This window comes from Branchiostoma lanceolatum, chromosome 16 (assembly GCF_035083965.1).
Source record: "Branchiostoma lanceolatum isolate klBraLanc5 chromosome 16, klBraLanc5.hap2, whole genome shotgun sequence".
In the NCBI taxonomy this organism is placed as follows: domain Eukaryota; kingdom Metazoa; phylum Chordata; class Leptocardii; order Amphioxiformes; family Branchiostomatidae; genus Branchiostoma; species Branchiostoma lanceolatum.
Window position 1 is genome coordinate 228642 of NC_089737.1, and position 14704 is coordinate 243345.

At 39.9% G+C, this 14704-nt stretch overlaps 1 protein-coding gene across 1 annotated transcript; it reads left to right on the forward strand.

Moving 5' to 3' along the window:
* Positions 1–528: 528 nt before the first annotated feature.
* Positions 529–13223, forward strand: LOC136422126 (P-selectin-like). The gene is made up of 11 exons (XM_066409772.1): positions 529–847; positions 1302–1427; positions 1976–2113; positions 2276–2446; positions 6121–6291; positions 7012–7182; positions 9717–9881; positions 9954–10124; positions 11737–11907; positions 12631–12801; positions 13162–13223. Exons 1-11 carry the CDS (start codon positions 529–531, stop codon positions 13221–13223), a joined length of 1836 nt encoding a protein of 611 aa, XP_066265869.1.
* The last annotated feature ends 1481 nt before the right edge of the window (positions 13224–14704 follow it).

Sequence of the window (14704 nt, forward strand, 5' to 3'; positions counted from 1 at the left end):
GCACGGCATTTCAAAATGCGACCGCCTGATTTGCCAATTGAGTTAATCAAGTTATCTTGCATTTCTGGGTCAGCTGCCCTAGTGTTTATAAAAGATGTGGCATATAACTAGTACTTCAGAATTATTTTTCTACATTCTTTGCCATTTTCAAAACAAAGATGCATATCTCCATTTTTTGCATGGGGAAGAGTATGGCTAAACATAATGTATTTGCTCAGGGGCACATGACGGCCTTTTGCATTATAGGGGCCTATATTCATCTTTAAAAATTATTTGAATTCTAGGGATAACTTCAATTGTCGTGTAATACCACCCCTTTCTCTCTATAGCTTTCTGTTCCTTCCCCCTCTCTCTTTGGAATGCTGCAACGTTTCTTAGAGTATTCAGCACGTAAGATAAACTAGATGCAGATACTATCTGTGTGAATGCAACTAACGTACTGCAATTGAATTTTTTCTGTTTTCAGCTGAAACGTTTCTAGCGACGTATTCAGGCCACGACTATTTCAAGGTGCAGGCATCTGGGCCGATGACAGATGCCAATGTGAAGGCTACATGTGTTGCAGCTGGTTACCTCACACCGTGCCCAGGACCGTTCGACCCCATCATGTGCCCCTTAGTAGAAAACTGTGTCCAGACTGGGCTGGCTCAGTGTCTGAGCCCTATGAGAGACGTATCCCTAGCTCTCTGTGGTACAAGTCCTCAAGACTGCCCCCCATTTGATGGAGTGTTTGCGTATATGTTTGGTGATATTGGTGATAACAATGCTTGTGGTGTGGACGGTGCCACGTATTGTGATTTCAGCCAGTTGTACCACGACCGTTACGCCTTCTGTGCCCTGCAGGACGGTATGTACTACTAGAAGTATTACTAAAGGCATGTTAATATTCATCTTTGTTAGAAACTAAAGTCAGCCAGGGAGCGGTGCGGTACCTCCTTGAGGGTGATAAAATCCTCGCATGATGATGATGACACGTAAATAACATGGACTAGAGTGAATTTTGAAACTTAATCAAAAAGACGCTAGATGGATAAGCAACATATATGTAGCCCGTTATTTATGGCATCTCGTTGATGATTGGAGAAAATATTTAAGAAGACAATACCTTTAACCTATGCATCGGTTGGTTTTTTTCGAGACCAGTCTCAAATTTGCCTGCCTCCGATATTAAGCTACTTTAACTTGGTGAAGGGGACTCGAATTGTCTACCATTGCTTTCGACATGTATAAATGATCCACGTTTAGGAAACTAACACTCCTAGATATCTTTTAAATGCAAAATGTCATCATTCTTTCTGTAGATTCCTGCCTGTATGACCCGTGTGTATCGCTGGCCACCTGTGCAGACAACCCTGCTCCGCCTGCTACATGTACCTGCCCCACTGGGTACTCTGGAGATGGACACAAGACTGGGAATGGATGCACAGGTATCATTTTCGTCGCCATTTTCAAAATGCTTTTGGCGAGATAACATTAAGGTGTTGATTATCATTCTGTTCTGATTTCCATTTGTTTTAATTGTATTTCACATAACATAATTCAGATATCACATTAAAAACAAACCAATACACAGAGAAACATAATACACGGATGAAAGAAGAAGAAAAGAAAAATGCTGTAGAGTGACATGTAAAAATTACGAGAAGGGTTTTAAACTAAACATGATATTCAGTAGTAGGTAGCAAAACAAGAAGCAGGACAAATCATTCCATGATTTATAAATCTCAATCAATGAAAACGAAATAAACTTTAACAAAGTATCAGATATACTTTAAATGAAAATACGAATAACAGTGAAGCTACAATATATACAAAAAGGAAAGTTTGATATAAGTCGTAAAAAAAGGTAGAATGATCAAACAATAATAATGCAGAATAAGCTCAAATGACAAACCAAGCAACACATATGGATAAAAAATCATAAATAATCGCATCAATGGCAGTGATGATCATCTTTTGACATCATAACGTGTAGACACGGACGCCTGCTTGGCTAACCCGTGTGACGCGCAGGCCACCTGTGTAGACAAACCCCCTCCTGCCGAGGACGCTACCTGTACCTGTAACACCGGGTACACAGGAGATGGCCGCGCTACTGGAACTGGATGCTCAGGTATGTCTTAAGCTTTACATCTATTTTACGCTAGCAGTAAAGTGCTAGAAAAACATCTACACACTTGAAACTTCAAGCGAAATGCGTTTAGAATAGTAACCAAAGTCGGGTTCATGGTTACCGTGTCAATAAGCTGGAAACATGTTTCATATCTGTTTACAGCTGTACAGTGTGTTGCACAGACAGCTCCTACAAACGGCGGTGTGAGCGGCGGCAACTCTTACGGAGACGAGGTCACCTTCACGTGCGACACGGGATACAACCTGGCTGGTTCTGCTACAACTACCTGTAAGGCGGATGCGACCTGGACCAACAATCCACCTACATGTACAGGTAAGACTTTGCTCATCGTCAGCCTTTGCAATGTTTGGATGTGAGGGACGTGAAGCGAGGAACCGCCGATTAGCACAGATAAAAACGCTTTAAACTGAAACAAAATATGTTACATGCAAGTACTCTCCAAGTAGAGGTTGATGGGGCAGATCGTCACCGTTTAATCATATGTCGTTTTTTTCACTATGAGACTTGGTTTGGCGATGAGACTTGGGTTTACATTTTCTAATCTTATGCAATAAGGATGACAGTCGGTCGCTGGGGGCATTTTCTATTTTAATCAAGGGCATGAAATCATAGCTGCTCCTACGTGGTCTGTTTCTGGGGGAGCCTGACGTTTAATGAGAGGAGCAGTTTTATTAGATACAGAACACATTCAACTTAACATAATGATAGCCCTAGGGCTAAATTACAGTGTACTAAATACATACTAAGATCACCTGAGAAGACTGCTAAATATCAATGCGCTATTCACATTTACCTTTTGACCATGTGTTCAGGAGCTTATCACGGTAAGGCAAAATGCTGTTTGCGAAGCGACATGTAACGTAACATGACCAATTAACGTCGATTTATTCAAAACGTATTTATCTTAAAACCGCGCTGACATAGCCAAATTTTAAACCCATGGTCAGAAATATCAGCTCTTCTAAAAAGAAAATGCATGGTCTTTAAGTTTTTCTCCGCCTATTTAATGCCGTGCGAGCATGTATTTATACTGAGGCATATGATGAAGAATTGTGCTAGAGTAACCCATTATCGTCCACCTTGGTTTTTTCCCTTCTAGCGCTATGCTTGAAGAACATAGACCCTTGCTTGACGCGATGGAAGAAAACAACGTTTATTTGTGAATTTCCCCGACATGCGCGGCACGTGGCGTTCACGTGGTAAACGCATGGCCATTACGTTTTGCCGTGCAAAAATCAACCTCCGGTGCGGGGGTCGCTAGGTTGTATCGAACCTTACTAAAACTGGTAAGAGTTTCAAACCTCGAATCACCATGGGCAATCTGAATATCAAAGAAAGGTTTAACGTCAGCTACTTTTAAAAGATACTAGCTATCGTGCAAGTTAGAAAAAACATGATGTAGTACGCGGTGTAAAATTACATATGAAATACGATATGCGTGACGCTTCCGTGCAACTTGTTTTACTGGTTCAGGAGTTTATTCTGTTATTTCGCTGGGCGTAAACCTTTTTCATTGTTTTGTATAATCGACAGAGATGGCTAAGGATCATACTTATGGCGTTCTTTATTGCTCATGAGAACAGGCTTTGGCATAATACACCGCGACATGTGGACATGAGCCAAACCGGACGTAAATAGGTTCTGCACGTAAATAGGTCATGTTACGTTACAACTTAAAAAACTGAATAAGATTGTAAAAGTCTCTTAGCACCTTCCTGGGAGCCTCGCACCTGGTAGCCAATGTGCTTGAGGAGGGATTCGGCAAACTTTAGGCAGTGCACCTGGTCTTTTCGTCTGACACATAATGGGTCACACTACACGTCTGGAGGGCAGAACAGTAGTACGGATGTCCCATCATGATTCTAAAGCTCTGACTCGAACCTGTTCCGTCTTAATGGTCGGTTGTGCTGTTAGGCTTTTATGCCAGACCTAAAATGTATACGTATGTTCGACAGTAAGACACACAAATCCTACACTCACCAGTATCAAATCATTTCTGCTAAACCGTGTTTTTCTTCAGATTCCTAAAAATGTACAGAATTTTACATATAATGGGAGTCACTAGATGTAATATAAGGTACGATGTAAAAAGCGACATGTAACGTAACATGACCAATTAACGTCCGATTTATTCAAAACGTATTTATTTTAAAACCGCGCTGACAGAGCCAAATTTTAAACCCATGGTCAGAAATATCAGCTCTTCTAAAAAGAAAATGCATGGTCTGTAAGTTTTTCTCCGCCTATTTAACGCCGTGCGAGCATGTATTTTTACTGAGGCATATGATGAAGAATTGTGCTAGAGTAACCCATTATCGTCCACCTTGGTTTTTTCCCTTCTAGCGCTATGCTTGAAGAACATAGACCAGAAAAAAATGCACAGTAACTGTCCAAAGTAGTCTACAGACAAATGATCTGTCTTAATGGTCGGCTGTGCTTTCAGGCTTTTATGCCAGACCTGAAATGTATACGTATGTTCGAGAGTAAAACACACAAATCCTACACTCACCAGTATTAAATCATTTCGGCTAAAACCGTGTTTTTCTTCAGATACCTAAGAATGTACAGAATTTTACATATAATGGGAGTCACTAGATGTAAGGTTGATATATACATTTTCCTTCTTTGACAAAAATGGAGAAAATAGCACAGGTGTTGTACGCTAGTTCATTCATGTGTGGCACGCTGATGTCGGTATGAGTAAAATGAAGGAAGATAGACCGACGGACACCAAGTTCAAGGAGTTGATTGATATCAGATAAGGTACGATGTAAAAAGCAGGTGTTAAGTTCATGACTACCAGGTACTAGTCTAAGAGAACCGGGTTTGTCAGTAGACTACAAATCACTCTCCTCATTTGACAGCCTGGTTAGACTGGTAGAGAATACTGGAAATTACACGTGCTTCAGAGTTTCGGCTGTATCAACCACGAGATCAGTTCAATGAGATCGACTTTAGCTGAGAAAGACTACAGCATAAGCACAAAAAGTTCCAACACAGATAGTGCAATAGGAATAGAACATAAACGACCTATAAACAGATAAAATGGCAGAGCAAAGCATCTAGTATGCTCAGGAGCACTTCCTCATAACTGTAACATCTTCTCAAAGGTCGTGATAGTCGTGTTATGTATATCATTAATTCAATTGCTCGAGTTGCAATATATCATAATCGGAGTTTACGGTTGGTCAACGGGCAAGCTCGCTTCCTTCAAATGCATTAAGAACATTTTTTCATAGGTGTATGATAATCGCCTCCTCGAAATACAAAGGTATATTCTTGTATGTATGTGTAAGTGCGTGGATGAATGTTTGTCTAGGTGCCAATATTTTTACCTTTGCGTTTCGCTGGGATATTTGAAGTAAGCATAGCTTCTGAAAATCTGCTGTGATTGTGAGGTTGTTTGGTAGGTGAATAGGTATTGGAAAGAAAAAGGTCTCGTATTGGCCTCTTGTTGGTGCGATTTGCTTTGATAATTTTTTGGAATAAAAAAACTAACATGTACGATATCATAACGGTTGACTAGTATTTGGTTTCCTATCAGCATACTCTAGATCTGAACAGGTGTTTTAGATAAATCTTATAAATGAAAATAACTGAACAGCGAATTTCCATGGTATTTAGTGAGCTACGATAAAGATTTACCCGATGTAAAATCAATATAAATTAAGGATTAGTTCACATTTAGTGGTAAGGAGATTTTCTTTAATAGAAATTTTAATATAAGTCATTGGAATTAAACAAATATACAATTGAGGTATTAGGTTTTTCAAATATTGTTACGGTTTTCGTTTTCGTTACCTAATTTGCATGTATTGATAATGTTCATTCTGATTGCATTAGCAGAATTGTATCATGGGCGAATATAGAAAAATGGCCATCAAAACCGGTATATATTGCATGAACGGTCCAACTGCATGTACAGGTAAGATTGTTTAAGACAGTTACATGTCAATCTGTTGGGACTTTTTTTAAATGTTTTATAGCTGTACAGTGTGATGTACTGACAGCTCCTACAAACGGCGGTGTGAGCGGAGGCAACTCCTACGGAGACGAGGTCACATTCACGTGCGACACGGGGTACAACCTGGGCGGTTCTGCTACAACTACCTGTCAGGCTGATACGACATGGAGCAACAGTCCACCTACATGTACAGGTAAGATTGTGCTGAGTGCTCAAAGTTGGTTAGCATGGCAGTTTGTAATCGATACATGACTAGACGTGGACGCCCGCAACATGCAGAGGTATATCGATTCAGTTTGACATGAAAATATATATTGTATTAAAATTATAGATTCCATATTGCAGTCATTCAGTCCATCAAAAGGAACACATTTGTATGACATAATTACTATTTCTAAACATGTTTGAAGTTAGTTTCTTGCCTGGTCGGAACTTGGAATATGATTCTGCAAGGTCATTTGGAATATCGCTAAGTTCAAAATAAATTCCTTGTCACATATTAAAGTAGTCCCCCCACTATACTTTGAGGAATGGCAGAGGGCAAAAGAGATAGGAATAGATATGTACGAAAAGAGACGTTTTGAATAGTGAGAAAATGGAAGACGGTTGTGGTGGTCAGGAAGAAACCCCATTGGAATTAAATAAACCATATTAAGATCCAATGTTTGTTCTACTTTTAAACCGGTTACATACCATTTTCTGTTTAATGCTGGCCACTTTCAAATGAGTACATTCTTTTGCAGAGATATGACAGTAACAGTTTGCAACCTACTATCTCATTAACTCTTGTGAGTAATGATTATAGATCGCACCAGTAGAAATTAAACATACTGCCAACATAAATATCGGACTTACCCAAATGTTTGAAACCACAACTCCCTGAACCTATAAACAATGTTGTACCTATACACAGCTGTGCAGTGCTCTCCACGTACCGCTCCTACAAACGGTGGTGTGAGCGGCGGGAGCTCCTTCGGAGACGAGGTCACCTTCACGTGCGACTCAGGATACGACCTGGCTGGTTCTGCTACAACTACCTGTCAGGCTGGCGGGACCTGGAGTAGCAGCGATCCAACATGTACAGGTACGATTCTGCTTATCTACAAGGCCGAAAATAGTCTGTTTGGCTTCTGGATGTCGGCACGTTAAGCGGGGTCAACCGACATTAAGAGACAAAAACACGCAGAAGTCTATAAGTATCAAGCCAAAATTTGAACATCGTGCTTCACTTAAATTTAACCCTCAAACCACCGTAGCTTTTTAACGACTAATCTTACCGTATGTGGTCAAAACTGACCCCACAATGTCTTCTTCAAATACAGTTTTTAGTTTTTGTGATTTGAATATATATAAAGTCCCAATAAACTGTAAGGGGCAGTTTGACATGATGAGGTGTGAATAATTTCTGCTTATTATCATAATTTATGCAAATAGAGGGAGCATCATCGTCGAGCAACTAACGCTATTCAGACAAGGGGGCTCTTTTGAGGCCAGCGCCTACAGTTGATGTCATCTAGCATTTGAATGACTTACGCTAGAACGACCAAACTTGGTCACCTTTTCTAAAATCTCGTTGGCAAAAAATTTGATATGAATTATATAACTAATAAATTTTTCATGTTGCTATGGCAACCGGTTTTTGAGAGCAATTTGGAAAAAGTCCCTTATGTTGGATTTAACAATGTGATTTTAGTCGTGTTTTTTAAACTGCACTTATTTTCTCATATCAATACCATCAAATGTAATTCACTATAACTTGTATGATCTAATATTCATAATTTATGCAAATATGATTACGTCATCGGTCCAAATCTAAGATGACGGACGATATAATTAGATAAGCTATAACAGGCTATTTCAACCTCAAATTTCATCATTGAGATGTTTATTGAAACAGAAACAATCTTAATATAAACGTTTCAGTCCGATTTAATTGTGCGATTAGGTTATATGATGAAAAATCCATTTAGAAAAATTCAAGTTGGCCGAACCAAGATGGTGGATTTCACTAGTGGTAGCTACATTTTGTAAATATGAATGTAATTTAATGACGTCATCTCGACGTCGTTTTTGTTGCCATCGACAAATAACGTCCTTGGATACATTATAATTTGTTATACATAATTTCTATTAAAGTTTTATCGTGTACCTATTACCTGTTACATGTTGTATATGGAAATATCGAATTCGGCGGTTTTCGCCAATAAAATCACTTAAATGACGTCATAATACGTCACAACGTCATAAATCTTTACGTTCATTAAAAAATGTTGTTCTTTCACGTTTCTACAAAATCATATTTTGTTACTATGATCATAATAACCCTTGGCATACATGATTCAGTTTTGACCCCACTGGACCACGCGTAAACTTTCTAGGAAAACTTAATCAACAATGAGTCAGTCTCGGTAAAAAGGTATGAGAAGTTATAAGACATATATACAAACAAACTCATAGGAGGAATTTTGTTTTCGACTCGATATGTCAAAATTGCAAATGTTGATATACGCCTGGGGTCAGTTTTGACCCCATACGGTGGTTTGAGGGTTAAATGAGGTACACATTTTTCACAAATGCATGATGATAACTTCCAAAAATAATGTATTCATATTTGGTGAGAGTGTGTGTGTGTCTTTGTGTGTGTGTCTGTGTGTGTGTGTGTGTGTGTGTGTGTATGTGTGTGTGTCTATTTGTATGTGTGTGTGTGTATACGGCGTGTATATATGTGACTGTGTGTATGTGTTTCCGTGTGTGTGTGTGTACGGCGTGTATATATGTGAATGTGTGAGTATGTGTGTGTACGTGTGTGTGTGTGTGTGTGTGTGTGTGTGTGTGTGTGTGTGTGTGTGTATACGGCGTGTATATATGTGAATGTGTTAGTATTTGTGTGTACGTGTGTGTCTGTGTGTGTGTGTGTGTGTGTGTGTGTGTGTGTGTGTGTACGTGTGTGTGTGTGTGTTTGTTTGTTCTCGTGTTTGTCGGTGTGCCTGTGCCTCTGTCTCTGCGCGTTTGTGTTTCCGATGGGATATTTGAGGTCCGCATAACTTAAAACATCTGATTGGATTTTGCTGGTGTGAGATTGGTAAGTGGGTATTTGGAAGACTAAGGTCATGGTCTCTTATGAATACGTATGGTCGTGATTGTGTAATTTTCTATAAAACTGTGTAGCCGATAGCTAGTGATTCTACATAAAAGTGGCATAATTCCATTCTCTATACAGTTTATTTTAGAACTGAATAAGTGTTTTTGTTCAATACTTTCAAGAAAATAAATGAATAGATAAACAAATATATTCATATGTAGTCGATGTGCTTCGACAAAAATGTGCCTAATAACGTGAAATATGAGAAAATATTTCTCAATTTACATTTTTGATGAGAAAATTCTATAATTTGGGTATAGTTCATGATAAGAGTTTAATTCAATTGGTCATAATTTCTTAAACTATAGAATGGAGGGATGAGGTCTTCGACCCCTTGTTATGGGTTTGTTCTATCACGTTATTTGCATATTAATAATTGATGTTCGTTTCGATTGGATTGGATTAGTTGAGACGTATCATGTGCGCAAATATCATAATGACCATCAAGATGGGCACATTGTCAAATCCGTATGCAGCCGCACAGTGCTCCCCACTTCCCGCTCCTGCTAACGGTGGTGTGAGTGGCTCTATCTCATTTGGAGACGAGCTTACCTTCGCGTACGACACAGGATACAACCTGGCTGGTTCTGCTATAACTACCTGTCAGGCTGATACGACATGGAACAACAGTCCACCTACACGTACGGATACGATTGTTTGGGACAGTTCCATGTCGATCGGTTTGAGACATATTTGTTTGTATTTGTTTTTAGCTGTACAGTGTAATGCACAGACAGCTCCTACAAACGGTGGTGTGAGCGGTGGCAACTCCTTCGGAGACGAGGTCACATTCACGTGCGACACTGGATACAACCTGGGCGGTTCTTCTACAACTACCTGTCAGGCTGATACGACATGGAGCAACAGTCCACCTACATGTACAGGTAAGATTGTGTTGACTGCTCCGGCTCGGGTAGCCTGGCAGTGTGTATTCGTTATATGACTAGACGTGGAGTTTAAGTCCGCTAACATGCAAATATATATAGAACCGGTTTAACACAATAAACGTAATGAGCTCAATCAACGAAACTTTGATGCGCCCCTGTTAAATACATGAAACGTATCCAGTCTATTTTACGCTGATTACTTTGTCATGCTATCAACAAGCAAACATGGTCTACAAAATGCAATAAATACTCTAAGCATTTACTGTTACAACTGGATATTATCGGTAAATCTTACCAAAACAAAAATAATTGTATTCATTAAAAAGGAACATATGTTTTCAACTCTAAAATTCAATCTACTCAACAAAGACATAGAGATAGTTTCCTCGTTTTGCTATCTGGGAGTGGTATTTACAACAGGTTGTAACTTTACAACAGCGATAAAAACATGACAAAAGAAAGCATTAAGGGCTTTGTTCAGCATTAAAAACAACACTGGGGGACAGCAACCCCTCAATCCCTCTATGCTGCAAACTATTTGATGCCTGTGTAGTGCCAATTCTAACTTATGGTGCTGAAGTGTGGGGCAAGTCCCCAACTGAACATGTTCATCTTGAGTTTTGTAAATCAATCCTAGGCGTAAGAAAGAATGCGAGCACCTGGCAACGAGGGCAGAACTCGGCAGGTACCCACTATGGATTGAAGTATATATTAGACTTTACTCGTACTATAAAGGCTAGTTAGACAAGTACCCACAAACAGTCTTCAGTTTGAATCTTTTCTAGTTCAACAAGACATGCACCGAGGCAAGTTGCCATGTTGGCTCCCTTCTGTTCGTAGAATCCTTGATGAATCTGGCTTTGCCTACCTTTTACTTAACAGGGACAGTAATACCGCTCAGTCCGAAGTTAAACAAAGACTAAAAGATATCTATGTTCAAAGTTTTTACATAGAACTGAACTCCAGTGGCAGAAAAGAGAACCAATGTAACAAGCTAAGAACGTACAAAACTTTTAAACATACATATGAAAGAGAGAAATACCTTGATAAAACAAACTTTAACAATCGCCGCACCATGACTAAGCTAAGGATTAGCGATCACTTACTACAAATTGAAGCTGGTAGATGTAACCGGACACCTCCTAGTGATAGACTATTTATATTTTGTAATGAGAACTATGTAGAAAATGAAGAACACTTTGTTCTAGAATTCTCTCTTTATAAATATATACGCAATTCTATTGTTAGTGCCATATTGCTAGACCGAAGATATGCACATTAAACAAAGAAGGAAATGTTTGCTCATACAAATGTCAACAGCCAATTACGATGTAATGAAAAAATACTCTGTGAATTTGTCTACAAATGTTTCAAGAAGAGAGAAGAATTGTGTAAATCACAGTTAAGCATAGAATAGTTTTCTTAGTATTCTACTGATATTGTAATGCATTTAGCCCTCTGTTGGAAATGAATATGCAATAAACTTCATTGTCATTGCCATTGTCATTGTAAATATACTAGCTTATTGACCAGTATATATGTAGCATGTGCGCAAATTTTTGAAACAACAACACCCTACAGCTATTAACATTTTTGTAACTGTGTACAGCCGTACAATGCTCCCCACGTACCGCTCCTACAAACGGTGGTGTGAGCGGCGGGAGCTCCTTCGGAGACGAGGTCACATTCACATGCAACTCAGGATACGACCTGACTGGTTCTGCTACAACTACCTGCCAGGCTGGCGGGACCTGGAGTAACAGCGATCCAACATGTACAGGTACGATTCCGCCAACAATCAATGTTAAAAATAGGGAAACTTTTTTAAATCTTAAGACCAAATTTAAATACAATGATGTACATAGGAAATTAATTATCAAGATGGGTTGGTTTATATGCATGAAAGATCTTTTGATGATACAGCTGTATGATGGCTGAACAATGTTATCCTTCTTTGAAAGAGGTTCAACTTTCTCATCGAGGCATGATAGATGCCTCTATGAAAAGCATAGGTGTGTGTGTGTGTGTGTGTGTGTGTGTTTGTGTTTGTGTGTGTCTGTGTGTGGAGTTGTATTTGTGTGCATTTGTGTGCCTGTTCGATCGGATATTCAAGCCCCGCGGTCAAGAAAAACGGTGAAGGTTTACTGTGAAGATTCGCTTGAAGAAGAGGAAGAAGGGGGAGCAGGAGAAATATGAGAGGAAAATATATATTTTAAAATACCTGTGGAATGGGTGAAATATAAATAAAGGAACTGTTTTGAAATTCAGCGTTTGGTGTCCTTTACAACCTGCAACAGCATGTAAGCCATTTGCTGATCAATGCTGACCTCTTTAAACCCAGTACATCCTTCTTACAGAGATATGATAATTACAGTTAGCATCCATCTGACTCATTTGCCCCGATGAATAATGCTTGTTTAGCTTGACCGGTAGATATCAAATATGTTCGCAAATGTCAGAATTAACACCACTCTACAGCTAAGTATGTTGTTCCTGTCTACAGCCGGACAGTGCTCCCCACGTACCGCTCCTACAAACGGTGGTGTGAGCGGCGGGAGCTCCTTCGGAGACGAGGTCACATTCACATGTGACACGGGATACGAACTGGTTGGTTCTGCTACAACTACCTGCCAGGCTGGCGGGACCTGGAGTAACAGTGATCCAACATGTACAGGTACGATTCTGCTTATCTTCTCCGTAAACTCCGAAGAGAACTAAGTTTCCTGTCTACTAGTATTCACAAACTGGACAGACATGTTATAGGATAGTCGTGCGCACGTCACGTCACGGATGGGTTTTTATTAGCTCCATGGTATGGTTACAGATGACAGTTCTAGCATCAAGTGAATAAGAGTCCAATATCACATCTGACAATCAGTGGCCAGCAGGCCTGACAAATGAACGCCAATATAACAAGATGGCCGCCCTGTTCGGACGCCTGTCACAGGACCTCCGTGCATAGAATGATCTAGAGCAATTCATAGCGCTGCGTATCGCATATATATCATAATATTTTGAGTGCCGAATCCATCAGAGAACCAAGAGGATCGTTTAGAACATCAAAATGGCTGGAAGAAACACGAGAGCGTCGACTAGAGGGAAAACGACGAAATGGTGGAACACCGCGGCGTCGAAACTCCCGGCCAACGAGACTATACATGTGGATTTCGACGACCAAAGAAAGACGAGCCCCTGTGATACGACAGGGATCAAATCTGGATCGAAATCTGCAAGATCAAATACAACGAGCAATATGGGAGGCAGAATGGACAGTCGGTAGAATGGAGGCAGGAGAAAAATGCGGATGTTCTAATCATCACCAACAAGGAAACAACGGACGGAAAACCACAAGAAACGTGCGTGCTCTCTATTCACTTCTTGAAAAAAGGCACGATTCTCATCCAGGGATCATCGTTCCTGTGGTGGTCTGAAAAAATATTTCCTGATTTAAAAAAGAAGGTGGATGAAACTTGGGAAACAAGAAAACAAGATGGCGACCCAAGCCGAGAACAGAGGGACGACCTAAGCCGGACCGACGCTACCGGATAGCAAGATACCGCCACCGGAAATTCATCCGTAGAGTTGTTGAAAGGTAAGACGCCTACGTATACCGACTTCAAAGATTCCGTGTCTTTATCCAGCATAAACTCTGATGAAACTCTTATCAAAGCCCCAGTTGGTACACCAAAGCGGAAGAACTGGCTATTAAGAAAGGTTGGTGACAGTCTTATCAGCCCTTTTAGCCGATCTCCCACTTTCGACTCACCACAAATCACCAAGGAGAACGCTAGTAAGGATTCTCCAAACCCAACATTGTCTGATCATGTCACAAGAGACGTCCAGGAGCAGTACACAAGCCTGGTCGACCTGACAAACAACATACAGGCCAACATGAAGACCTTGGAAAACGAACAAGACAAACAAAGGCGAGCGTTCAAAAAGGAACTGAAGGACCTAACTTCATACTCACGGACTCTGAGACAGCTGGACGAAGAAAGGAAGAAACAAAACAATTAAAAACAGACAGCAAACAGCCAACATAATGAAGAGATTGCCACACTTACAGCAAGATGTATAGCATATACATTATTCTATAGACTATTCTACTGTTGGTCATAGACTAGATTAGTTCTCTATATCTGTCAACAATTAGCAATAGTTCAATTCTCATGTACGTTAGTTGCCATACATTGTACCAGCTACAATTATCGCGCAATAAAGTTCTTCTTCTGTTAGATCTGAATACTACGGGATCACGGGGTAACAGTTTACGCCACGAAAGGAGATATAGCCTGTTTACGGAAGTGAGTAACAACTGTTAACATAATTGATAAAAAGGAACAATGGATAACGAAAATTGTTTACATTATCCGACAAATGAAGAGCCCAATGCCATAGTAAACAGTGTAACGTTGGGTAACATAAATTCGGGATTTTTCCGATAATGGTTGACTGAAATCAATCTAGCAGAACAATAAACCATCCTTTTTTTCTATTATTCTGTCAGTTTCATGTACTATCTTTGCACTAATCATATATATGGTAGATTTTGTCTCTAGTCGTGCTGACACCATAAT

Bases quoted from the DNA above. Each gene is read 5' to 3' on its own strand.
- LOC136422126 (XM_066409772.1), top strand. From the start codon at position 529: ATGACAGATGCCAATGTGAAGGCTACATGTGTTGCAGCTGGTTACCTC. The intron at 2,447-6,120 runs GTAAGACTTTGC...AATGTTTTATAG, and splicing joins CAATCCACCTACATGTACAG to CTGTACAGTGTGATGTACTG. The intron at 12,802-13,161 runs GTACGATTCTGC...CGAATCCATCAG, and splicing joins CAGTGATCCAACATGTACAG to AGAACCAAGAGGATCGTTTA.